The sequence below is a fragment of the Solea solea genome, chromosome 19 (genome assembly GCF_958295425.1).
Source record: "Solea solea chromosome 19, fSolSol10.1, whole genome shotgun sequence".
In the NCBI taxonomy this organism is placed as follows: Eukaryota; Metazoa; Chordata; class Actinopteri; order Pleuronectiformes; family Soleidae; genus Solea; species Solea solea.
In genome coordinates this window covers 7,615,299-7,640,995 of record NC_081152.1, presented here as the reverse complement: position 1 = coordinate 7,640,995, position 25,697 = coordinate 7,615,299, and the positions used below count along the sequence as shown (strand labels likewise).

Below are 25,697 nucleotides of genomic sequence, written 5' to 3'. Positions count from 1 at the left end.
CTCCGATTTCAAACGAACCCCGGCAGTGGAGCAGTCGTCCAATCCCGGCCGCACACCGGAGAGGAGCTATCCTGCACAAACATACAAGAGAATTATTGAATGAACAAAAAGACAAAGTCATCGTATCTATAGTGTACCCAGCGAGCTGCTCTCATACAATTAATTAAAAAAAAAAATAAAATCAAGATCGAGATTTTACACTCACAACCTGCAGCATTATCCTGATTAGGTATTTGCCCATATCTGTGTATGAAAACCTAAATAATCACCAAAATGCTTCCAATAAACTACACTTTAAAGAGTTTAAAGGGTGTAGATAAAATATGCCCCTATTTAATAATTTCTAATGCTCAATTCACAGGTTATAAGCCATTCCAAAGAGTATGATTACAACTAATGACTTCCATCATGTAGGAGAAAATGAAAAGCAGGAGAGAAGATATCAAAGTGCCACAAAACAGAATACATTTGGAAGATTATGTGCATAAATAGGGAGGAATGAAAGCTCACAGTTATAAACCAAATAAAGGGAGTCATATTGCCTATTCAATATGACTTCATCTAAGATGTATATACATATTCTCCCTGTCTGTGGAAGAAAAAACAAAAATCCTGAAAGCTGCTTTAAGGATGAAAAAAGTGCAACTCCACTTGGACTGAAGAGCGGAAGAGTCATACTCACCACCACACCCAGAAGACAAATGCACACACTTCTTGCTCAAACTTCTGGCTAAAACAAGACACAGTAAACAGAAAAAACCTGAGTTTATTCCCCCAAAATGTACCTTTTTACCATTTCTTATATTGACACAATGAGACCCTCTAACTACAAAGGACACGACATGCAAGTGAAGGGGCAAAACAGGACAGAAAAAGTGAGAATAATGTTGTGTAAGAAGGATAAAACGTCTTAGCAACACCACAAACCAGAATGTTAATACCTCCAAGTCTATAAACTCTTTGAAATCAAATGGATCCCTGTTCCCAAGGGAGAAAAGCCTTAATCTTAACTTGCTTAACTTCAATATCTTAATACTGAATCACTCCTTAGCTTCCTATGCAGTTTTATGATCAAAGCATATGTAAAAAGTCCAGTCAACTCATGTATCAGTGTAACCCTGGCAACACAAATGTGTCTAGGTTTTGGGACCAGTATAGGGAAAATTAAAACAAGAGAAAATAAAACATGACAGAAACCATATCATGTGGCTCTATAATAGACACATCATATTTACCCAAACACTAATATCAGCTAAAGCAACCACCTTATCAAAGCACAGCTGTTCCTTTAACGTCATAAGAAGTCCATTACCTGTGCTTTCGCGACAGTGACATGTAACAATTGCAATTAATTGTTGAGTTATAAACAAGAATAACAACATAGCAATAGAAAAGTTTCAAATGATCATTTATTGGGAAAAAGGCAAAAAATAAACTTATTGTTTGATAATAAAAAATAACATTTAATGTGGAGAATCAAAATCAATTTACAGTTTGTGCTGGCATTGTAAATCAACAATAGAAAAGACAAAAGGCATGAACAGGACACTTGTAATATACAGCAGTGACTTTACAAAGTAAAATCATTTTGGCCATCTGAAATCCCCATAAAACTCGATAATCTATTCAATGTAATCTAAGGAGAATCTATACCTCAAAATTGACTTTTAAATGAATGAGCATTTTCTTCAGCTTATTTCTACTTGGGTTATGTAAAACTAATAATAACAGTAACTATGGCTGAGTGTGGTTTGAGATAATGCAGGAAAATGCCAATAACTGCTTGCAAAAAATCTACATTTTTAACATGCAAAGGCTGCTGATCATCATTACTGAATTTGCCAGGATGATTCACACTGCTGATATTCTACAACAACAGGATTTAACAGGGAAGAAAACAATTTTGAATCATTGCACAACACAGTCTGATGTTAAAATCAACACAAAGGCTTAAATCTTAGGGCAGTTACCACAATTAACATCTTCCATAATATATTTTCCTTGCTATACATCATGTATGTTGTATGGTATTAATAATATATATATATTAGTTATTTTGTGTAACACCTCAGAATTATTGTTTAGTCAAATTCTCATTCTGTTTATTTAAAAAGAGCTGCGGGACATTCCCATAGCTTTCGGTTTGTCTGATAAAGTGCAAAATGCTTGAAAGCACAAAGCTGCATATCTGTCAAAACAAGGTATGAAATTGATTTCAGGTAAGTTGGATAGGCGCAGTTCACATTTGACTGACAATACAGGTTTTAGATAAAGGTATTGCATTGTGACCAAACAAAATAAAAAGGTTTTATGACTGCGACTTTTTAGAGGCATGTTGCAACAAGAGCAGGATTTGGATTATCAAGACAACACATGCTTACACAAGTGATTATGAAGACTATGAATAACCAAGAGCCAACTGCTCTTAATTTGCATGAAACTATTCGGATCACAGACAGGACCAGAGAGGAAACTTGCAGACAACACAAGCATACAGTGCGTTTACACTGCATTAAATAATAAGTAATCTATTCAACGCATTTCATTACGATCATTCACTTTGTGACAATTTCTTAAATACAAAAAAGTCTGCACAACAAACATCTGCTTTTACAGTAACGGGGTTGTCCATGTTGGGATTGTATAGGAAAAACTCCATTTAACATGGTCTCTTTGATGTTTTCTGTGTCCAACACGTTCACAGTACTGAGAAAAGAGAACTCAGAGATTATCATCCATGCCCTTATGGAGGTAACAGTCTGACTGTACAATGCCCACTTCCTCATTGCAAGACTTCATGAAGTCACAAACAAAACAACCTTAGTAACAATTCTACTGTAAATGGAGCTCAAAGTGTTGATGAGCTTTTTTCACAGCACACATTTTGGCATAAAAGGAAAAGCACAGGGGTAAGACATTGTGATCCTCAACTAAAAGTAGGAAAATGATCAATTACATTTGACGAAAGTTGAATTTAAAGAGCAGTGTACCTAGGTATCCAAATGAATGCTCTTCTGATGATGATGTACTGTTTATATAGTAAACTATATTATTGGATCATTATTAAAATGGTTAATTTTTTACTGGTTGTGGCTGAAAATGAGTCCACATACAGGTTGTTTAATCAGCAAAACTCACCGAGTAATTTTCTACCCGTGCTGTTACTGTCAAGGCTTAAACTAAATAAACACGTAATTAAAACACTTCAGTTGTTCAGGTTAACAGTAACATTTGTACTTTTCCCATTAAAACACTGGCACATGCCTGCTGTGAAAAATAAGACCTTTTGGGTTTAGGGTTTTTCTTTAATCCACTCTTCTTATCCCAATTTACACCAATAACAACATTTATACTCAGTATGTAGTGCTGCTGATTTCACACATGAACAGATTTAAATGTATTTGTATTTAGATACTTTTGTTTAAATAAGCTCAAAAACCACATCAGTTCTATGTTGTTTTCTATCGCCGTTATCCACTTTATCGGAGACGATTATTAGAAGTGATGTGGGGTCAGAGCATAACTTGGGGATAATCAACACATATTTTCTATATGTTAACATTTTACCCTAAGCTACTTTTAATTGTTGTCCTTTTGGACTTCACACAGTCACATCTTAAACTGCTGGACCAAACCAAACTGGAATAAATACTATTGTATAAGTGAGGAGACAAATTCATCACATCTTTCATTAAGCAGCAGAAGCGACAGAGAGTTAGCCAAGGTTATCAGGAATTATCATGGTTTTAACAAATATCTTTGTCCCTTTCAATAAAAAACTAAAACATTATCAGACTTGTTTTTTTTTTCCCATATAATAATGAAGAAGATGATATTTAAACTGATTTCACCGGTCAGATGAATGGAAGGTTACAATGCAACCACAAGTGGTAATCTGAAAACATTCGCTCCATGAGGAGTAATAGTGTAGAAGGCCCAGTCTTCATTTGCTCAGAGTGCTTCTGTCCTGTGTGTTTCTACGTATCCTCATCACATCAAGGCAGAGACAAGTCCACACACGTCTGAGATTACATGACTTCAGTTGGCCGTCTCCAAATGCAACACAGCAGCTGATTACAAAATAGGAAAGTCTCCCCTCACTGGTACTGGTGATAACCCAGATCTAGTGAAAATAAATCCACTGATGATTAAATGATTATTTCTTACAACTCAAGTGTTGAGATGGAACTCCTTGCTGTTCCCTACTTGAAAACCCAAAGTCTTTGGCCCTCACAAGACACATGAATAACTTAGTGGCCCTAGTGGTTTTAGTTGGGCCCTGAAGAGTCCTCCGTTTCTATGGGCACGGTACCATTGAGCTGCAGAAGGCTGTCAATCCCCAGATACCCCAGTAAAATCTCACTCCGGCGGTGGGAAAGGTTCAGGATGTCCTCCCCCAAGCACTGAGCCGAGTTGAAGCGTACTTTGTCGTGGTCGAACATATCCTTAAGGTACTGTACAATTTGTTGCTGGAGAGAAGAGGAGAGAAAACAGTGACAGATACAGAAACAAAGTCACATTTGGATTTTAGCTTGGGCTTGGAGAGTAAAAATGACAACCTGTGTTGTCTGACACCATACGTTGAAAGCTGACTTCAGCACGCTCGAGTTTGCGACGCAAAATTTCTCAGCTCTTCCCTGTTGATTTCCGATGATTATTGTACTGTTTTTAGAGGTTTTTGCATACAACATACAAGTATGAACATTGGTCATCGTCTAATCTCGACACCTTTTTGTTTTAGAGAGAAGATATAATTACAATCTACACAGGGTTTTCCTGTAGTTGTAGCCTCCACTCTCCACATACAGCTACTAAAATAGTTTTAAAAATATATTATTGATGTTTTTCATGTATTCAGATTCAGCCTAGACACTAAAACTGCAGTGACAGTTTTATGTCACGTTGCCAGAACAATGTCAATATCATTATCATCAGATCTTCTCTCTGCCTATTTTTGCTGGGGACCCGCACGCGCCACGCCTGAAAAATAGGCAAGATACCAGAGCACAAAAATAGACACACATTTCACACACATCAGAAGTGCATCTCACATGTGGGGTGGGGACACACATTTGTTATCATGGGCTGGCGCCAAAATTAAAATTCAGCAACACGCGACGTGCATCAAGTGTGAACCAGGCCTTAGTATCACAATATATTCTAATTAGCAGATACGGAGACTTTAGACCCTTTAGATAAGCTATTTGCCAAAAATCTTGGATCCTGCATTTGCCACGTCTTTCATGAAACTTTCATGCCTAGTAAAATTTAATAAGACAGACATCCTGTGATGTAATTTCTTGAGTTAAAAAATGAAAACACTGTTACTTAAGTTGAACTCCTCCTGAGTCACAGCTGACTATAGATGATTATACACTGTTTTACAGGTTTCACTAGACTTCTGGTAATGGCTTTTAAAATAATGACAATAGTTATAATTCTGTACTGTCCTATGTACTTACCTTAAAGATAGTGCACACTTCACTTAGGTGCTGCCTAGGTCCTAAAAACCCAAAAGCTAAAACAGGGCTCACATGTTCTGATATGGCATAGAAGTGGGATATAAAACCATCAGGTACCTATAGACAGTAGATAAAGCACATGTCAAAATCAAATCAAATTCAAATCCAACTGTACTTTGGGAAACAAAATACATTAAAACCCAAGCCGGGCTCAAATTACCATAAGCAAACGCCTTTTAGCTTTGAGGACAGACCAGCAAGCAGTGGCCAGGGCCTAAAAGAAAACCACAACGCTGTTACAGGAGTATGTAAATAATATTGTTGGTGGTTTAGTTAATGAATATATGTGTGTGTGTGTGTGTGTGTAAATTTACCGTCTCTTTAAAGCTGTCAGAAAGCCAGCGATTCCTCAGCACAGCGACCACAGAGGAGGGAGGGCTCTCCAGGTCCTCAAACGCATCCATCAGGATGAAGTCCAACACAATGTCAAAAAAGTTCATACACACCACCTGCAGAAATGGAACCCAACAGTGCATTGTGTTAAATAGGTACACAGTACATATAAGCTTTAACATGGTCTGAAGTCCTTTCCAGAAGGGCTATATGAGAAAATTGGTCTACAAATGTCACTCTGGACATTTTCAACATCTCTTGCCAGTTCCCTAGGCAACTTTTCCCCAAAAAATGTCCGACTGAGCCCATATACATCAGGTCAATTTGATTGACTCAGGCGCTATTCCTCGTCTTAATGTTACATCAGTTCTCCAGCTGTTCTAAATGCATCTAACCCAAATGCCTTCCCTGTGTTTGAATAGCAAACTCTTTCCAAATGTCCAAACTTTTACTGGAGTTCATGTCTTATCAGCTTAGGGAAAGCAGAGAGTGACCTGGCTGTGGGTCACTTTTCAGTTAAAGTTTAATTTAGGTTAGTCACAGGAAATCTCAGGTTTAAGTGACCTATCTAACCCACCATTAACACACACTCACAGTCTGACATGTGCACCTACACATGATTAGATTTAAAATGCACATACTGAAAAACAAAATGAAGAGGACAGTCAGTCACATGGAGTAAATGACAGCAGTACTCACTCCTCTGCCCTCCAGCTCCATCTTAGTAATGGGCCATGTTTCTTCCCTCTGGGTGTAAAGCAGCATGTCCTGATAGCTCTCTAGGAAGGCTTTAGGGCTCTGAAAGTAAAAAAACAAAATAAACAAATATGTCAACAGATGCGGAACTCTACATAGCAGTTAAAGCAACACAATGTAGTATTTGGACCTTTAAATAATGTCTCCAAGATCATTTTGTTTTGATAGTACATCAACTGAATGGCACCTCCGTCAAACTATGGAACCATAGGATTTTCGGGTCGCCGTCATGACAACACAAAAGCAACTAAAAATGTCTACTTCAAGGCATACGTCACAGAGTCCCCTACGTTATAGCAAGGTCAGGCTGTATTACTGAAGTCATCTCATCCTCCGTTTACAATCATACATCAAGTGATTCAAACAATTTGAAAACAAATTGAAAACAATGAGCAATTGGGGTTATCGAGGCTGGGTTGAAAAGCAAGCTACGCAAACTTAAGCACTTGTTATTAATTCAAAGTATTTTGTTGTTCGCACATTAGAAGTCCTGCTTCAGAGTTTGTCGCAATCAACAAATGCACAACCTATATCTTACAACAATTGTAAGAGACACTGTTGTTTCCCCAAATGTAGGGGGGACCCCGAGAGGAAATCCTACTTTTTGTTACTTCAACAGTACTAGTCAACAACTAAGGATGCCTTACCTTGTTTGCCTTCACCATTAACCCTGTGATCATTTGCTTTCCAGTCTCCATGAAAAATGTGCGATGAGTTTCATCTATCAACAGGACCTGAAAGCAAAAGGCATTAACGTTAATTTATAAAGCATTTTCAGTAATTATGTAGACCAGTTTTACACTGGTCATCTCAGTGCCCACTCATTTTCAGTCTATAAATGCAAGGAACACCTGTTTGTCTGTTAATCCCACATCTGTCAGACATTGACAGGCTTCAGACTTGTTAGTTACGTGTGCGTGCAGAGCCGATTTTGACATTGTTTGGATAAGAAATGAAAGAGTTATCAGTAGAAATGCCACAGATATATCACTAAAAGAGCCGCTTCCACCTCCTCAGAAAACAAACAAAAACAGAAAAACAGGCACAACTTGAATGGGTACTTCACTAGTTTTAAAAAAAAAACTTAATTTAAACAAATTTAGCTCTACAGGGACTTTGAGAGTGAGTTATCTTTGTCAGGAGGACACAGAAGGACTGACAACACAACACAAAGCAGCAGATAAGAATGCATAATGTGCAGTAGTTCACATATGAGACATGACGACTTCTGAGTATTTTTGTGGATGTGGTTTGATATAAAAGCACCTCACTTGCTGCCTGTGGGTGCTACAGCTGCACATGCACAGAGGCAACATATTACAACATGCACTGTGTCACGTAAGAGATGATGATTAAAAAAAAAACCTAAGAAAAGCCAGACTGTTTATGGTTCACCGCTCAATTAAGAATTTTACAGTGACTACCAAGACGACCCTATGTCCTGTTGATAATTCATTAGCAAGATGATCACCATGACAAGTCAATGTGTGATGCTTTTAACCACTAATAGTGATAGCAATGTTGGTCCTTGTGGTGAAAAACAAGTGGTTGTGTTGTAGTGTATCACAATGAGACTCAGAAAACCTCAGAGTAAACAATGGACATCTCATATCATAAATAATGAATAAAAAACCAAACAAAGGAATTATATATCACATTCCTACTTCTACTAACAATAATATTGATAATAATCATAATAAATTAGAAACAGACCTGGAATGCTTGTCTCACACAGTGGAGTTTGGCAAGGAAATCTTGATCATCATAACATTCAAGTAATTCAGTCCTGGTAAAATAATAACGTATGAAACACAATTTGAAATGGCAAACATATTTTTGCAAATCCCAATAAAACCCCCTTTTTAATTAGCTGTGTTTGGTTAAGTGATATGTGGCAATTTAGAGTATCAGTGTATCTGAGTATTTTCATTGACATAACTTCCGGCTACATCTAGAAACAATTACACTGATCTGATCAAGGAGAGCTACCCCAGTTCAATTAAACAATTAACAGTTGAATTAAAGAAATCAGGGTAAAAGATCTGGACCTACAGTTCTCATGTGATGACAGGCAGTCATTTCTAAACACAGTTGATACAACTTGGTGCAGCTTCTTATTTTAAGTATGTTGGGATGTTAAGGATGTTGGACTGCAGTTACCTCGAGGACCTGTAGGCCACTTTGCACTCCCGCACTAGGGACAAGGCTTCTTCATATAGAGCTGCAGGCTTAAGAGGATGGTAGACCTCTTCTAGAGCCATTGCATCAAACAACTGCACAGAAGAAAAATAAATTACATTCAGGCAGAGGCAGAACCTCAGTACACAATCAATGTATGTTATATTATATGCAGAAATAGCAGCAGAAATTATTGAAAAGTCCAGTGTGTAACAAGTAACAAGTGCATATAAATAATAAGTTAGCTTTAGAATAAGCCTGTTATATGTTCTTTAAGCAAGGCAACTATTGCTTCCAGACATGCTTGGAAAAGGAAGGGGTGAATGGAGAAGTCTTCCATTTGTTACAATCTGCAGTTTCACCACTAGATGTCATTACTTCTTACACACAGGATTGTTTAGGGTGTACTGGGTGTACTTCAGAGTTGCAGAAACAAACCCACCTCTGCAGCAGAGAAGAAGGACTCATCAGAGGAAACAGTAGCTGCATCATCATTTTGCAATCGGTGGAAAGTCTCCACTTGAGGCAAGATGAGAGTTCCTTCACTCTCTGCCAAAGGAACACCACAAACCTGACTCAGATAAATCTCCTTTGTTATAAGAAATTACTTTTCAGCAGTTCAGATCTGTGGTTATTCTCAAACTAGAGCCGGCCCATAACATCTGCTCCTCCAATTTTATCATTTACACATTCTTTGATGGTGCTAAATTAGTTCAACACGAGACTCACCAAAGTCTGCCAGCACACTGTCTGTTGGGATAGTGCTGCCAAAATCCTCCTGTAGGTGGTAGGCCCTGTGCAGTAGTGTCTCCAACTTCTCAGCAAACACTTTATTACGCATTTCCATCTACAAATCAAGAAGGAAAGCATTAAACAGGTCCTGTGTAACTTCCATACTGTGGTGCCACTGTGTCGTCTGTGACCAAACCAAAATCACAAGTACAGCAGGTGGAATCCCAACAGCATAACCACTGAATACAAAACAAAACTTAAAACTGGAAAAGCCGAGTACGATAGTTTCAGGCAGTATGAACTGGTTACCATGGGAAAGTCTTCACACGTTGCCCCCTGTAGTGCAAGGCTACTGTTGCTGGAAGATGAGCCAGAGTGGCGAATATTCAGGGCCTGTTCCCACTTTCGTAGAGCTTCTTCAAAGAGCTCCATCCCTAGCAGGAAAAGAGCACAGAGACTTAACCATATTGTTTCCTTGTGAGCCAGAAAGCAAAAGCAGTCTCCAAAAAGAAGATTATAAAAAAAAAAAACCTGACTAAAGCTGTAGTGAGTAACTTAAAAATATGAATTAATGTAACTTACATTGAAGCCATTGCTAAATTAGTTCAGACAATGCAGATTAAGCCTATCACTCCACCTGACTCTCTCTTCTTTTTACACAGTATAGCAGTGTTTTGTTTTTGTCTCACCAGGCAACATTCCTACTCTGTGCAAAGGAGGGGATTTGGTTTATGTAATGTCTGAAATTCCACATTGGAGTGTTATTTATTTTTAAGCATCCCAAATATGCACAGTTCCATTTAACATAACAATGAGTTCCACTGGCTCACCAGCGGAACAACACATAAGTGACTTTATTTGACCACTAAACAGTAAAAAGACTTACTTCTTTTGAGATTATTTGACTTGATCACAGCTTGTTAGTTTTGGTTAAAAACTAATCACAATGGAAAAATTAAACCCCTTGTCACTTTTTTTTTTTTTTAAAGGCAACAATGTTTACAAGGCCTCTAATGATTAATGTTTCTTATATGATATTGGTCTAATGGATAAATAGGGGTCATTTGTATAGAGGAACCTTTCTTGTCTAGTCAGGTGTTTCACCTGAAAGGGGAAAACAGTTTCCGACTGCTGATGTTGCAAGTTACTGTGTGTGAAGTTTGTGTGGATGTTAAGGGAATTATGCAGAGTTACCAAAAAGCTTTGTGAACGAAAATAAATGGACTTGGATTGTTCAATTGCAAGTTTGAACCAGACATTGATTTATCAGCCTTAATAATTATGAGCATGTCAATTGAGCACTTCAGGTGCAACACCTCAGTGTCTTAAAGTGTAGGCTTAGCCTCTACAAAGCCCTTTTTCACATTTCACAATAATCCTGATAGCACCTACCCATTAAATAAAGATTCTCTGCATTGGCGTCCTCTAATGCCCCCGACTCTTCGACCACAGGCTCTGTTTCCCAGGGTGTGGATGGATTGACAGACTGATTTGGGGAGTTTGGGACCCGCATCTGTGCCAAAAACACAGAATAAAGTCAAATAGGAAAACATGATGCAGCGCAATATGGCAAAAGGCAAGGAAGGATGAAAATAATGAAAAACTACGAGAATGAAACTGACCGATGCCAGGCTGTGTGAGGAGCTTGAGTGTTTACTGGGAGCCAGAGAAGAAATTCCACTCATGGTGTCATTGCTCCTGTTGCTTGGACTCATCACCTGACGGCCAGTTAATGGACCTATGTGGGAAAAATGTACTTAGTAAGTGGAAATATTAAAGTAAATGCTGAAGAAGGTGATAAACCTCACATGAAAGTCATGATTCTAAATGTGTGTACATACAAAAAGATATGCACACCTCTCTTTAATGAGGAGGGCCTTCCTGTCCTCATCAGTGCCTCAGGTATTCCAACTGTCTTCTGGCCCTCCTTCCCTTGTGTTGCCTGCTTCCTCTTCCTCCTCCGTCTTTTGAGCTGATGCGCAGTGAGAGCCAGAGCTACACTGCCCAGTGCTGTGGCAAAGAGCACCTTCTTCAAGCTTGGGGTCAGTTTTAGCTGGGAAAATATTGACTGAGAGCAGAAGAGAAAAATCATGAGCCAATGTCACCTGGTTCTATTATTCTTTTTAAATAACACATCTGATAAGGATGTTTATTTGCAGATATGCAAAACATCATTGTAAATGCAAAGCAAATTACCTGCCCAAATGAGGAATAGAGAAAGACAGGGATCTCTGCTACGGTCATGGCCAAAGCCTGAGCGATGGACATCCCTTCTGCTCTTTTGACTGACATTTCAAATATCAAAATGCCTTCAGGCCACAGTTCTCCAAAGCTGCCACAAAGATTTGCTCTTCGCTCCGAGATCAGCCAGCTCAGGGCTTGCAGATGAACCGTCTGTCGTCATTCACTCCTGAACTTGTACTTCGCACCAGTCCAGCACCAGTCCACCTGCAGTTTTATTCCCCTGCAATAAATAAAACATGAGATTCAGAAATTATCTTGCGAGGGCACAAGCCTCATTTCTTTAGAGCTACATTAAAGTGCACAGGCTCTGTAATCATAAAACCATGACATCAACTGAGAGGGTTATTATTACAATGGCACTTATTCCAATGAAAAATATACTTATCTATCTCCACCTCTTTTCCCCTTTATATTTTTCTTCCCCATTTTTCCTCCACCTCTCTCCCACATTTACTGAGTTTGCCCCCAACTGATCAAGGCAAATGCCTGGATTTTGGTTTGGCTCTGCCAGAGATTAATTTCTGTTTAAAAGGAGTTAATTCTCTCTAATGTAACCAAGTGTTTGCCTGTTTTGTGAACTGTTTTCTCTCTCTACAAGTGTCAGCCTTACTATTCAAAGTGCCTTTTGATAATGTCGAGTTGTTATGCTATACAAATATAATTGATTTGACTAGGTCAAGACAACAAAATTAATTAAAAGGTTTGATGGGCTGATAAGATCTAAGTCATATTGACCGTTGAGCAACAGAAACACTTGACATTCTGCCAGTTATCCCTAACCTTAACGTAACCACAGTCTTAGCCCTAAACTTAACCAGTCCCCCAAAAAACAGTAAGATTCAGCCTCATTAGGACTACGTGTCCTGAAAAGGTCAGTGTTTATGGCAGAAAAGTTCCCAAAGAGGTAACAAATACAAGAGCAAACAAAGGCACGCACCACACACAAAAATCGAAAGTGAGGCTTCAGTTAAACTAGACTGGCTGCCCTTTTCTCTCTCTTTGAAGCATAAGCAAAAGCTGATTCTAATTCAGTATTTATCTACTTTAGAAATAATGTTCCAGGCAGAAAACATATATTCTTGTGTGAAGACTCTACGTTGAAATAGATTTTACTATAAGGTGAATGGTAGTAGCTTGGCAGTTAGTCAGATGCCATGAACTAACCAGCCCATGTTAGTTACCAAAAATGTAGATTGACTCTGACCTCTCTTTCAACAGCTCTGCTGATAAAAACATTTAGCACAAGCAAACGAAAAAAAACGTTAATTCGCGGACATGCTAACCTTAGCTATCACACTAAGCTAGCACAGCTCGATCTGTCACTTTACATCACAGCATCACCGGGTCCGGGCGAGTTGTGGGGCTTTAAACTGGCACCCAGTGGCTTCAGCGGCTCTGTCTGCAACTCACAGGCGGAACAACGCATAAGAAAGTCCTTCAAACAGCTACATACCGTCCGTGGACATCTAAAAAGACAGGGAAGGACGTTCCGATGTCAATAAATGCCGCACACTAGATTTTTTTACTTCGCAAAACGTCAGTAAATTGACGTGTCCAAGACCCAATTAGATACGAGCTACACAAGGTCGAAATTAATTTTGGCCAATCACATAAAGGGTAGGCGAGACAAACACTTTAAGGATCCAATCAGATCTTAGATCATACAACAAGGTTCCCACACGGACCGGAATCAGAAGTCTTCTGACAGTTCACATACATTTTAAAACAGTTATTAAAATAACTATATCTACTGTTTTAAACTGTAAATCCTACAACCTACTTATAGGAAAGGTTTACGAGTGGCAGTTGAAGGAGAAAAATATTCTCCTGTCGATTTCACTTGAAGGCAAATGTATTTATACGCAAGTTTCGTAGTGCAAGTTTCGTATGTAGAACAAGCAGAACGATTATTTCCGGTCTGCGGTATTTCCATTTCAAAATAAAAGCACAACAGTTACCTTCCATGAACGTGCGACGTATTTTTGTTCTGAAAAGCGGACCGGAAGCAATGTTTCAGATCGAGGGAGAGAGGGCGGATTCGTGGCCTAGAAACCGCGTCAAGACATAGCGATATAAAACGAGACAACATTAAGTTAGATACTAGCTCAGCCATGGAAGGGGTAAGAGGATACTGTTTGACGTAGTATCTACGTGGGAACGAACGCTTAATGAAACGAAAAGGATCGTGAATTGGAAAACACTCGTCAGAACCGAGGATACGTAGACGTTTAAACATGCATCATTTTGGAGATAAAAAGACTGGTGTTTTCTCGCCTCTGCCTCACATTAAACGCCTGGAAAAATGAAAGGCAGAGGGCTTTCCAAAAGACCTAGACATGAAATTCAAGGTAAGAAGGAACCAGTTACTTGAATGCAAATTGTGCGTTTTATCTAAAATGTTAAGCAAACTTCATAAGTTTGCCTAAATCAAGTTTGAGTCCCCAGAAATTCTACAAAACTTCTGAGGCCCACGACCAGATCTGTACATCACACTAGCAACAATGTATCATAACACTGAGGTGTGAACTTCATTATAATGTTATTTTAAAATGAACATCCTATTATTGATCAAAATAATTGTGATTACCAATGAAAAAAGAAGAAGAAATTCTGCTGCTCACCAAGGAGAAATCCTTAGTAATAATAACACTCCTCATCTGCAGAGAAAGTCATTAAAGTATAAGTGGCAGTCCAATTATTAATATTTTGTTATATGTTATATGTGTGTATGTATGTGTGTGTATATGTATATATATATATGTGTATGTGTATGTGTGTGTGTGTGTGTGTGTATGTATATGTGATATATTTGGTACATGTGCACCATCTGGGTACCATCTGCAGTACCCCCAACACTCACACTTAGAGAATCTCTGTATGAGACTAATTAGTGCATGTATGGATGTGTTCCCCCCCCACAGATGCTGCACTGGCTCAGCCTGCTGAGCCTAAGCCTTACTCTCCTGGTTTGGTTAGGTCATGTGATCACACAGAACGATCCAATGGTTGTGCAAAATCGTGGACTCAGGGGCTACACGAGGATCACCCCTCACAGGACGGAGCAGGTAAGAAGCAGGGCTTCAGGATTTAGGCCGAGGTCAAATTACTTCACCCCTCAGAATGTCTGAGTATGTTCATGGTGACTCTGAAAGTGGTTTGGATCTTTATGATCAGCATGAAAATAAGCACAACACGTGGCCCGCTGGATCCTAAATGGCATAATCATTTGGTTTATAAAGTAGGAAACTGAGCTCATTCTGAAGCTACTATTCACTGGATAAGATAAAGGCTAATTGTTAATCATTAAAATGCCCAAATCACGACCTAAATGTATTTTTTTCCCCTCTGTCAACAGTTTCTGGACTTGCACTGCAACCAGTGTGCCTTGGTCTCCAGCTCAGGTCAGATGCTCAGAACTGGTGCAGGAGAAGAGATTGACAAGTTCGACTGTGTTATTCGAATGAATAATGCACCCACACGGGGGTTTGAGAAGGACGTTGGGAACCGCACCAAAGTGCGGGTTGTGTCTCACACCAGCGTTCCCCTGTTGGTGAAAAACGAGAGTTACTTCTTCCAGCGGTCAGCAAACACCACATACGTGGTCTGGGGTCCTGACAGGAACATGAGGCAAGACGGGAAAGGACACATCTTTAACGCTCTCCTAAAAATAGCAAAGAGTTATCCCAAAGTGAGAATCTACACTGTGACCAAAGAGCAGATTCAGTTCTGTGACAGCATGTTTCAGAATGAAACTGGGAAAAACAGGTACAGTTTGAGTTTATGTCCCAGCAAGTGTTGTTGTTCAAATCTGTAAAACAACAGAAGAAGGAATTATTCTTAATGGTTACACAAGGATTAGCTTACTCAAATACATTATTACATTAAATATAACAGCTCGAGGTAGAGTGATAATCATCCTTACTGTTTGTTCAATGTGTTTATCTACTTTTCATTTTAAATTCTCAATGATAAATTACTATTATGGCTACTTTTAAAGAACACATGTTTGTTGTCCTTTTAGAATGAAGACTGGGGCGTTTCTCAGCACAGGATTTTTCACAATGACTCTGGCATTGGATATTTGTGACAGAATCCACGTCTATGGAATGATCGACGATAACTACTGCAGGTGAGACATGAGAAATAATGTTTCCTCCATTTAAAGACAAAATATGTCCGATAAAACCTTCTCATATTGGTGTTATTTCTTCCTGCCGACAGTCGGGCCAACCACGGTGATGTTCCTTACCATTACTATGAAAAAGGTCGACTTAACGAGTGCAAGATGTACAACGTCCACGAGCACGCGAAACGCGGAGGCCACCGCTTCATCACTGAGAAGGCCATCTACGCTAAATGGGCCACACACCATCAAATTGAGTTTAAATATCCATCGTGGAGCCTCTGATGAAGATGTTCTTGGTCTGTACAGTGGTAATTCTTTTTGTTCTCTGCTGAATATTTTATTATTGCAAGAGCGTGAAGCGTACAGTGCACATACTATGTTACTGATGGACTCTTTTTTTTTAATCCACTTTGAGTAATTTTACACTGGCTTATACTAGTGGAAAACACATCTCAAACCATATGTACTGTATATAAAAAGCACCAACACATTTCATTTAAATGCTTATATTCCTTCTCAGCATTTCTGAATATTTCCAGCATGTACAGTATAACCACTCATAAAATCAATGTCCATCTCGGCACTGCACACACTGAAGCCTGTCAATCGACCCATTAGACAGTTGTACGATTAACAGACGTACAGATGGAAGGACAGACGTTCCTTCAATTAAGAGAGATGGTATATAGTAGTAGATTCTTCTCTAAACTACACATTAATTTCTTTGTACATGTGCCTTGATATTTCAAGTTAAAGCTACAATATGCACATAAGCTCTCTCTGAGAGACATGATCAATCTTTTATTTTCTTTGATTAAGTGATTCACTGTTCTTTTTTTTTTTTTTTGAATATATAAAAACCAGCAAGAACCAGAGTGTCATGTGTCACTTCACTTGACATAATCAAACAATTCTGTTTCAGTTGACAGATCTCATTGATTAACTGTCTACATTTTCTCTGCCATTCCTCTCAAGGATTGGCCAAACCAGTGTTCATAAATAGTCTGCAATGACAAAAAAAATTATAATCTGTTTTGTTTGAAGAACATTTCATGCTCACTGCTCATAAATCCACCATCAAATGAACATACTGGTTCATACTGTGGCGTCACTTAACCTCAGCTACTGAAAGTTACTCACCATTACTTCAGACAGTATTTCAGCCACAGGGATTAATAAAGTATTCTGATTCCGATCAAATGCTGGACGTAGCTGTAGGAGTATTTACTTTTACAAGAACATCGAGTTTGCTTGCATTAATGTAATGTTAACCCAAAGAGTGAATGTGCAGTTTGCAGTAGAGTTATATGACGCAGTAGTGGTTCGATGTGGGAGGTGGAGCCTTGTGTCTCACACACTTTCACAGATCCCACAGATGTTACATGACATGATGCATGTGTGATCATGTTTAAATCAATCACACACCAGATTATAAATGCATGTAACCACAAACTAAATGTGTTTACCCTTTATATTTTGTTGCTGGTTTAAAATGAAAACTCTAGTGGTGCCTTTTTTGTTGTTGTTAAGGCGTGTTTTGTGACTAATACCAAAGATTGTAATAGTATTTGCACTACTGCCCAAACTACTGTGTCACAGTACTTTATTGTGTGTACATTTCAAACTTGTTGAATTGTTCAAATGTATTATTATTAATGACTTAATGTAATAAACTGCATCAAATACTTGAATGTAAACTTGACCACTGACTACTGCTGTTGTGAGTTTGTTGTCGACATGAATAAATGTGCTGACTGGCTCAGTTTGTGTGTGTGTTGACTTTGTGGGAGACACTTAGACACTTTGCTTGTATCGGCTTGTGGATTCTATTTAATTATCGACACTGTCTTGGTCCACCCACACGTCTGTCTGTTACTGTAACTGATAAAAACTTCTAAGACAGTGTGGGTGCATACAGACTGCTTTTATAATTGTATAACTAAAAAATTGTGGAACAATGTGAATATTGAACCTTGAGAATATGCAACATCTTCCCACGCCACACTGTTAGTTCTCATTAATTCCAAATTGTTTATGAATAACCGTGTCTGTGACAATTCCAAAACAGCCATGGTGACGGACAGGGCCGCAGTCGTGGGCGCAAACACCGAGGGAAAGGGGATGCTGACTGAAGCCGGTCACCATGTAGTCCTCAAGCAATGACAGGGAAAACTGAGTCTGAACCAGACACCACTGCTAAAAGCATGTGCCCAAAAGAGCTCCTGGTGTTCAGCCGCTTCTGTACCATATAAAATAAACACGCCTGGACATTTACTCCAAATACAGGCAGATCATTTGAAAAATAAAGGTTTTATAGGTTTTATACATGTAAAAAACATGTGTAAAATAGCCTAAAGTTCAACTTGTTAATGTGAAATGTTTTTTTTTTGTCATTGCACAGTCAAAACACACAATAATATTGAATAATTGCTAGATATTGACAGTTGAAGTTATCTTGGAAAAACGGGTAGAAGCACTCACTCATTTTTTGACAATTCTACAGCCATAAAATCAAAATACATCCAGGTGGCCTAAGTCTTATGACCTATCATGGTCATAAGACTTAACTTAACCGCAGTATACATCTCACCCCTAACCTTACCCACAGACTCAGGTCTGAGGTTCTGGTCCTAATGCAGACTAATTGTCCTCACTAGGTGAGTGTTTATATCATGAAAGGTTCTAAAGAGATTACACACACAGACTGAGCGTCTAGTCTTGTCAGATGAGGGCCGGTCCAGTGAAAATAAGCCCACACCCTTTTCAGTAAGGGTGGGTGATAATAACATTACACAACAATATTCCATCATGATGTTGCAATAACCATATTTGTGTTAAAAGTTCACGGAATTTCAAAATAAAAGTGGTTTGTCTTAATACGCAACAATATATAGTTCACAATAAAAGCGTATTCATGATGCAAAATGAATCTATTGACTAAAAAAGTTTGCCTTTAATGCTGATACTACTATCAATATTTATTTAGCACCTTCCAATATCTAAGATAAGATAATCCTTTATTAGTCCCGCACTGGGGAAATTTACATTGTCACAGTGGCAAAGACAGTTAAGATAAAGGTAATAAATAATAATACATTTCCACATTATGTGAAAGTATAATATAGAAGGATATCAGAATCAGAATACTTTTATTATCCCGAAGGAAATTGTTTCAAGGACATTAACAATATGACTATAAAAAGTAAAAAAATGTAATGGGTCCAATTTGGCCCCCAGGATGAATTTGTGAAAATGTCACATTATGATTAGAATCTTATAATCATAATGTGAAATATTATATTTTTCAGTTTCAGTTATTTTTAAATGGTTACCTTAGGCATAATAGTCTTGACATTTCACTTATTTTTCACAAGACATTTCAGGTTGTTCATAATACTTCATTTATTGTAAAACAAAGGGAAATAGATTATTATGCTATTATTTGACTGGTCCAGCCCACTTGAGATCAAATTGACACCCCTGTTATAGACAGTTACCAGAATATGTACAATATGGGTTTGATATTTACAGTATATATAAACAAGGACTGAACATCTGCAAGGTACTCAAGTGCCAAAAGAAAAAAGAAAAAAATAATAAATTAGCAGGAATAAAATACACAATAAACCAGTCCAAAAACATGCAGATTTTGGGGTGGGGCAACACTAGCAATCCCCGCCCCATGTGCGCCACTGGCTAAAATCATAGATGTTCAAATATTATTATTATTATTATTATTATTATTATTATTACATGTCATGATTTGTTTGTTTGTTTAACGGTAAAACGGTCACAAACTTGTCTCGTGCGCCGCAGTGACGCACGCGGTCTTGTCGTCGTCGTGGCGGTGGCAACAGGAAGATAAGAAACGTGAGAGAGGGAGAGAGAGAGAGGGAGAGAGGGAGGGAGAGAGAGAGAGAGAGACCGCAAAGGCCGAGCGACGGTAAAGCGCCGGATTAACGGTGGTGCCAGATGACATGGAGTCATACTTAATACCGTAATCCCATCAGCAGGATATTGGTATTTATGAATTGTCGGTAAAGGTACGTAAAGGACGCACATTGGAGACGACGCGGTTTACTCATTTCTTTCTTTCTTTCATTCATTTATTTATTTATATTTACATTCTCTATATGAACGGCTGCTGTTTTATGAGATGAAAAAAAAATGTATCTGTGCGACAATTTTATAATCAATACTGAGGTGATTTTTACCTGTAGATATGGAGTCAGATATGGAAAATATGACATTTGATCGGTAGGCATGTGTCTCTCTGTGTGTGTGTGTGTGTACACGGATGAGACGCAGTGCCATAGTAGCAGCAACAGCAGCAGCAGCAGCATCAGCATCACAATGTGATTGTGCAGCAGCACGTTTGTTTGTCTCTCTCCTTGTATGTATGTATGTGTGCGTGTGTGTGCAGGTATGACGAGGCACACTGTGACAGGCAGCCTGATCAGAAAGCATGGTGCTCAGGCTCAATGGCAAGGTAAGTCTGGACACAAACAACTGGAGGGTGTGGCTCCTGTTCACCTCTAACCCTTCATCCTCATCATCTCCATCATCTTCATCATCAGGCCTGGCGCCTGCAGGTTAAAAATGACTGGGGATGAAATCAAACTAAAAGCCTCAGCAATAGACGAACTGGAGTACTAGCTGTCGATCAATGTCGATATTTATGACTAGTGACACGCTGGTGAGACTGCAGGTTGCAACATAGGGAGGTCTCAGCTCAACCCTTCACTTTCCCATTCACGCACAGATGTTTGAAGGTTGTTTATGCATCAGGTTTATGTTTTTCTTTCTTCAAAAACATGGAAAGGCACATTCTGGCTGGTTAGTCGTCGGTTCAGAGTCAGAATGCTGTGGAAACCAGTGGGAAGCTGGATTTCAGGCCCAGTTATTTCTACATACATTCTTACAGATGTTTGTGCGTTATATATGACAGAAAAATATTTTTTATGACTAGTTAAGCTTTTATTATTGAAATGCACTTTTTGATGTACGTTGTACGTTGTGGCCCAACAGAGTTTGTAAATCAAAAAAGGGTTAAATATTGTAAAATGCATTATTGATTTTACATGAAAATCAGCAGAGTGGGGTGCAGAGAAACAGCTTTCTGTCTGTGAACTGCTACAGCTGCAATGAAAATGGAAACAGGATGTCAAGCTCCAAATTTTATGACCCTTCTAACTGATTAATTCATGTTCTATCCAGCTGTCTTGATTTCCTCTGCTCCGTTTCAGCACAGACAGATTGTGTTGCTCCCAATACTTTTCTATAGATGCCTAAAGCTTAAACAGTGAGGCTAAAAAAGCTTCCATGCCCCATAATTACTAATCATGAAATAAGTAGATTTACTCAATTCCTGTATATCATGTATTATCAATTCTTAAACTTGAGTAATACTTAAAAGCAATTAGAGAACAATGCAAAGTGTAGTGAAAAACATCTGAGTGACACAGTTAAATACAATCTACAGGGGCAGCAGGTGCCACGGCCTGAGTGCCGTCTGTTTTGTGTTCGCTGTTGTACGTCTTCCCCTGTGAAATGTGATTAAATGTGACTTTATCTTCGATGTTGATCATCTAACTCGCGGATGTGGGTTGTGCCTTGGATATGTAATGATGTATGTGCCTTTGTGGTTGTGTCTTGTTGGTTGTTATGCGTCATTTCCTTTTGTTACGTCTGGTAGGCCTGTAACGATACCAAAGTCCCGATTTTTATTGTAAACAATACGCTTATTAAATATAACAAATAATGTAAGCAGAATAAATCAAAAAGCTATAGCTTTTTTAACATGCAGTAAATTGTAAGTAACTGCCTGTTATTCCGGAAAAATGGGCAAAAGCACTTATGTCACAGGACATTTTCCGGCCCCTTTATGGTTAAAATAAGCAAAAAGAAAGTCCAGACGGACATTTTGAAGCTTAGTTGTTATTAACTAAATAATAATTTAAAAGTTAATAATAGGTTCATAGGGCTGTATCTGGATTGGAAGGGCAAACTCTGGGAGTTGGAAGGCATGACACAGGTGCGTGGCTAGAGTGTAGCGACTTCGGTTTCAATATGCATATCGTTACAGCCTTACGTCGATGCCGTCGCTACATTTTGGGAACTTCAAAAAGAAAAACCTGTGAAATGATAGTGTTACTGATAAATAAATGTACAGTAGTGTGTTGGTAGGTATAAAGTACCGCAAATGTGTGTGTAAATGGAGCTTCCTCCATTACATTTGACCACTGTGGGGATTTTTTTTACACTGCAGAGTGGACAACAGAGTCACAGGATGGTGATCTTTGCTGCCATCTTCATCCTGATGACACTCTTCTTCCTGTATGGCTCCAACAATGGCAGCAGTGACGTCTACACCCCCATCCACATTACTGCAAATCACCCTCTCCTAATAACAGACTTGAAAAAGTGGGCTGGGAAAGACGGATACACGCCATTTCAAGGAAACAAGGTACTTAACAGTTGGCTCACAAAAATCCCCTATACCTATAGATTTCTGTGCTGTGCACAAGGTTTTCCACATGAGGTCTGACTCGGCATCAAAATCCTAATTTAGTATAATCTATGACCTTGATTTCAGGATCAGTAGGACTATTTGCAAAGTACTGTGAAGAGTGACGGCTCAATACCACAACTTTGAATTGCTACCGATACCAATTATAGTCTTTTATCACTTTTAAACAATTCAGCTGTGACCGAGGCATTCATGTCACATTAAGGGATTTTAGATCAGAAAGCTGTTTCTCTGCACCTCACGCTGCTGATTTAGATGCAACATCATTCATATGTTTTACAATATTTAACACTTTATTACGTTCTTTAGTAAGCACGAGAGATAAACCAAACCTGTGATGTCTATTGAGCTGTCGCTCCAAACTCAGTAGCCAATTAGCAGGCAGGTGTAGACACTGGGCTTCTGCATGATGATTAGAGGACCTGTCTGAAAGCAGAACCAGTTTTTGATTGACAGCGATGGAGAAACATACATGACAGTGGAGCCTTTTCTGCTTCAAGGCCTGTTCGTACTCTGCAAGAACAGAGAAAGGTGTTAACCACGCCCACTTCAAATTTCTGGCCAATAAAACAATAGTTGTCAGACACCAGACAAGAAAAGAGTTCTGTGCAGATGACATGTCAAGAACAGACTGCAAGAACTCCCAAACGAGGGCTGCGAGAAAATAATGACGCCATTCTTTTGTCGCAGTCCTGGGACAGAGAACATGTACAGGCCCTCAGTCCTGTGTGGATTTTGAGAGGGAAGTCTGTCGGCAAATAACTGGCAGTTGTGTGTTATTTTGCTCGGTGATGTAGCCCATTTTAATTTGTACATAAACACTGAAAAGAAAAACACTATTATAGCATTTCATTTTTGCATCATTTTCCCCTTGTTTCCTTGCTCTAGTTGTTCGTTTGCAGAATTTATGTGTAAATAACCCCGTTTCAAAGACCAGCAACCGCCACTGCTCCTGAGTATAGTATTGGTTCAGTCCAAAAGCCTAAGGACATCAAAATTAAGCTACTCTACTCACTATCATTTTTTTATTACTCATTAGTCATCTCTTTAAAAAATGTTGACACCATATTTTCAATAAAGCAATAAAAAAAAACAACACTATTTGAATTCACCCTAATACTCCAAAATAACTTGAGTTTCCTCTGTCAAATGAAGAGACTGAACACACCCTGAGCACAACAATCCTTTCATTCATGCTCTACCTCACGTCTAATGCTGGTTTGAAGACTTTTGATTGGTGCCGTCTTTACTCCTCAGAGTATGACCCTGCACTGTCACAGCTGCGCGCTGGTGACGAGTTCCAGCCACGTCCTGGGGAGTCAAGCGGGAGAAGAGATCGACCAAACGGAGTGTGTGATACGCATGAATGATGCCCCCACTTTGGGGTATGAGAGCGACGTGGGCACGCGGACTTCCCTCAGGGTCGTAGCTCACTCCAGTGTGTTCAGGGTGGTGCGGAGGCCAAACGAGTTCTTACACCGCACAGACAACAACCCCATGATGATATTCTGGGGACCCCCGAACAAGATTGGAACTATGTACAGACTGATCCAGAGAGTCAGCTTGACCTACAAGAACATGTCTTTTTTCAGCATCAATCAAAGCAAGATGCGCAAATTTGACAGTCTCTTTTACCGCGAGACGGGACGAGACAGGCGAGTACTGGGCATTCATCTCAATCACATTTATACACTATAAGAAATGTTAATTTCACATACTTATTGTTTTTTTTTTGGCTCAGACAAAAATCTCACTCGTGGTTGAGCACAGGCTGGTTCACCATGGTCATAGCCATCGAGACATGTGATAACATCAAGGTGTATGGGATGGTTCCCCCCAGCTACTGTGGGTGAGTACAAGTAAAAACAGGGCTGACACTGTGTTCTGCCCCCTCCTCTTCTCACCTTCTTCCCATGCTCTCCTCCTCTCTGCTCCTTCCTCCTCTCATAAAGTTTCTTTTTTTTAATTTAGGACATTTTCCTCCCATCTGTGGAATTAAGTGTACTCGGTTTTTTTCCCCTCTACTTCTTAAAAGAGAAGAGCAAAATAAGGCCTTTTTTGAGCTGCTTTATATTATCCAGTCCCTCAGTGGTTTTTTCCCTATCAACTGGCCATTACTATAAGGACAATTAGGAAAAAATGAAATAAAATGGTTTTATGTAACTCAAATATTACATTTTTTTCCCCCACAATTAGGCCCATTTTAAACAATTATTACTGCCGATAATTGAATGGATGGAGGCCCCCCCTCCCCCCTTGTTTTTTTTCCAGAGAAAAACATGTATCCAAGAAGATGCCATACCACTACTACAAACCCAGGGGGTCGGATGAATGTTTGACATACCTGCAGAGCGAGGGCGGCCGCAGAGGAAACTACCATCGCTTCATTACAGAGAAACAGGTGTTTGCACGCTGGGCAAAGCAGTACAACATCACCTTCACTCACCCCGACTGGTGAAAAAAAAGACTGAAAGCCTGCACTCAGTGGCCCGGATGAGTATTATAGGCTGGATTTCATTTTCAATCTTCCCCCGACTGGGTCTTCAAATAGCCAAATGGTGAAGATAAATGGCAGCTTTTGCTAAGAAAACAAATATTATTTGATCTAATGACTGAGTAGACATAAGGAAACATTTTCCTCATGCACAAACTCACCTATGGGAGCTCTCTGAAGTCCTCAGTGTATCAGTATTTCTGTAAATAAGGAGACAAATCAAGCTAAGAATTGGTTTGTACGCATTTCTATTTTGTTATGTATTGAAAATAATAATAAGTGGCTCACCGAATATACCGTATTTATAATATGTATATGTATATATATATATCTTGTCTATTATACAGACAATGTATTCTGTAGATTACACTGCAGTGATATTCAGGAGATTTCTAAGTCAGTCTACATAGGAGCCTTATAAGCAATTTGGCCAAGAGTTAGAACAATTCCTACAACCAAAAAAACATCCACACATATTCTAATTAAAACAGAAAACCAAACATAACCTTAAATAAAACAACAAAAACAAAACACTGAAATAATATATTAAATACTGTACTTGTACAGTTTGATCAAAGCGCCAATGCTGGTTTTATGATGCTTTAGGTTTTTAAAATAAATATATATATATATATATATATATATATACACACACACACATATATACATATATATACACATATATATACATATGTATATACACATATATGCATATATATACACACATATATGTGTATATATATATATATATACATATATATACACACATATATATACACATAT

At 38.8% G+C, this 25,697-nt stretch overlaps 3 protein-coding genes across 5 annotated transcripts; 2 read left to right on the top strand and 1 right to left on the bottom strand.

Annotated features, from left to right (window-relative positions):
- Window positions 1-1,397: 1,397 nt before the first annotated feature.
- Window positions 1,398-13,566, bottom strand: miga2 (mitoguardin 2). Of its 3 annotated transcripts, none has more exons than XM_058617892.1 (16): window positions 13,546-13,566; window positions 11,718-11,985; window positions 11,379-11,589; window positions 11,144-11,259; window positions 10,914-11,034; window positions 9,831-9,955; window positions 9,519-9,636; window positions 9,232-9,338; window positions 8,772-8,884; window positions 8,325-8,397; window positions 7,259-7,345; window positions 6,555-6,653; window positions 5,837-5,971; window positions 5,683-5,736; window positions 5,463-5,579; window positions 1,398-4,469 (listed from the first exon to the last, which is right to left on the bottom strand). In XM_058617892.1, the coding sequence occupies exons 2-16, from the start codon at window positions 11,811-11,813 to the stop codon at window positions 4,269-4,271; spliced, it is 1,773 nt and encodes a 590-aa protein (XP_058473875.1). In that variant the 5' UTR covers window positions 11,814-11,985; window positions 13,546-13,566; the 3' UTR covers window positions 1,398-4,268. The 3 variants fall into 3 exon arrangements, with proteins under 3 accessions (XP_058473875.1, XP_058473873.1, XP_058473872.1); XM_058617890.1 differs by lacking the exon at window positions 13,546-13,566 and adding an exon at window positions 13,219-13,359; XM_058617889.1 differs by lacking the exon at window positions 13,546-13,566 and adding an exon at window positions 13,049-13,346.
- Window positions 13,567-13,768: 202 nt separating this feature from the next.
- On the top strand, window positions 13,769-17,348 carry st6galnac4 (ST6 (alpha-N-acetyl-neuraminyl-2,3-beta-galactosyl-1,3)-N-acetylgalactosaminide alpha-2,6-sialyltransferase 4). The gene is made up of 5 exons (XM_058616461.1): window positions 13,769-14,113; window positions 14,687-14,830; window positions 15,121-15,530; window positions 15,787-15,894; window positions 15,987-17,348. Exons 1-5 carry the CDS (start codon window positions 14,102-14,104, stop codon window positions 16,171-16,173), a joined length of 861 nt encoding a protein of 286 aa, XP_058472444.1. The 5' UTR covers window positions 13,769-14,101; the 3' UTR covers window positions 16,174-17,348.
- A 2,380-nt stretch (window positions 17,349-19,728) lies between these two features.
- Window positions 19,729-25,534, top strand: st6galnac6 (ST6 (alpha-N-acetyl-neuraminyl-2,3-beta-galactosyl-1,3)-N-acetylgalactosaminide alpha-2,6-sialyltransferase 6). Its single transcript, XM_058616517.1, has 6 exons — window positions 19,729-19,934; window positions 20,315-20,380; window positions 22,160-22,357; window positions 23,678-24,075; window positions 24,162-24,269; window positions 24,692-25,534. Exons 2-6 carry the CDS (start codon window positions 20,357-20,359, stop codon window positions 24,876-24,878), a joined length of 915 nt encoding a protein of 304 aa, XP_058472500.1. The 5' UTR covers window positions 19,729-19,934; window positions 20,315-20,356; the 3' UTR covers window positions 24,879-25,534.
- Window positions 25,535-25,697: the final 163 nt, after the last annotated feature.

What these genes read in the sequence shown, in the direction of transcription:
- miga2 (XM_058617892.1), bottom strand. Translation starts at nt 11,813, where the DNA reads ATGTCAGTCAAAAGAGCAGAAGGGATGTCCATCGCTCAGGCTTTGGCC. An exon ending in GCCCTCCTCATTAAAGAGAG is followed by an intron (nt 11,260 to 11,378) that starts GTGTGCATATCT and finishes TTTCCCACATAG; the next exon opens with GTCCATTAACTGGCCGTCAG. An exon ending in CCTCACACAGCCTGGCATCG is followed by an intron (nt 11,035 to 11,143) that starts GTCAGTTTCATT and finishes TTTTTGGCACAG; the next exon opens with ATGCGGGTCCCAAACTCCCC.
- st6galnac4 (XM_058616461.1), top strand. An exon ending in CCCCTCACAGGACGGAGCAG is followed by an intron (nt 14,831 to 15,120) that starts GTAAGAAGCAGG and finishes CTCTGTCAACAG; the next exon opens with TTTCTGGACTTGCACTGCAA. An exon ending in AATGAAACTGGGAAAAACAG is followed by an intron (nt 15,531 to 15,786) that starts GTACAGTTTGAG and finishes TTGTCCTTTTAG; the next exon opens with AATGAAGACTGGGGCGTTTC.
- st6galnac6 (XM_058616517.1), top strand. Translation starts at nt 20,357, where the DNA reads ATGGTGCTCAGGCTCAATGGCAAG. An exon ending in CGCCATTTCAAGGAAACAAG is followed by an intron (nt 22,358 to 23,677) that starts GTACTTAACAGT and finishes TTTACTCCTCAG; the next exon opens with AGTATGACCCTGCACTGTCA. An exon ending in GTTCCCCCCAGCTACTGTGG is followed by an intron (nt 24,270 to 24,691) that starts GTGAGTACAAGT and finishes TTTTTTTTCCAG; the next exon opens with AGAAAAACATGTATCCAAGA.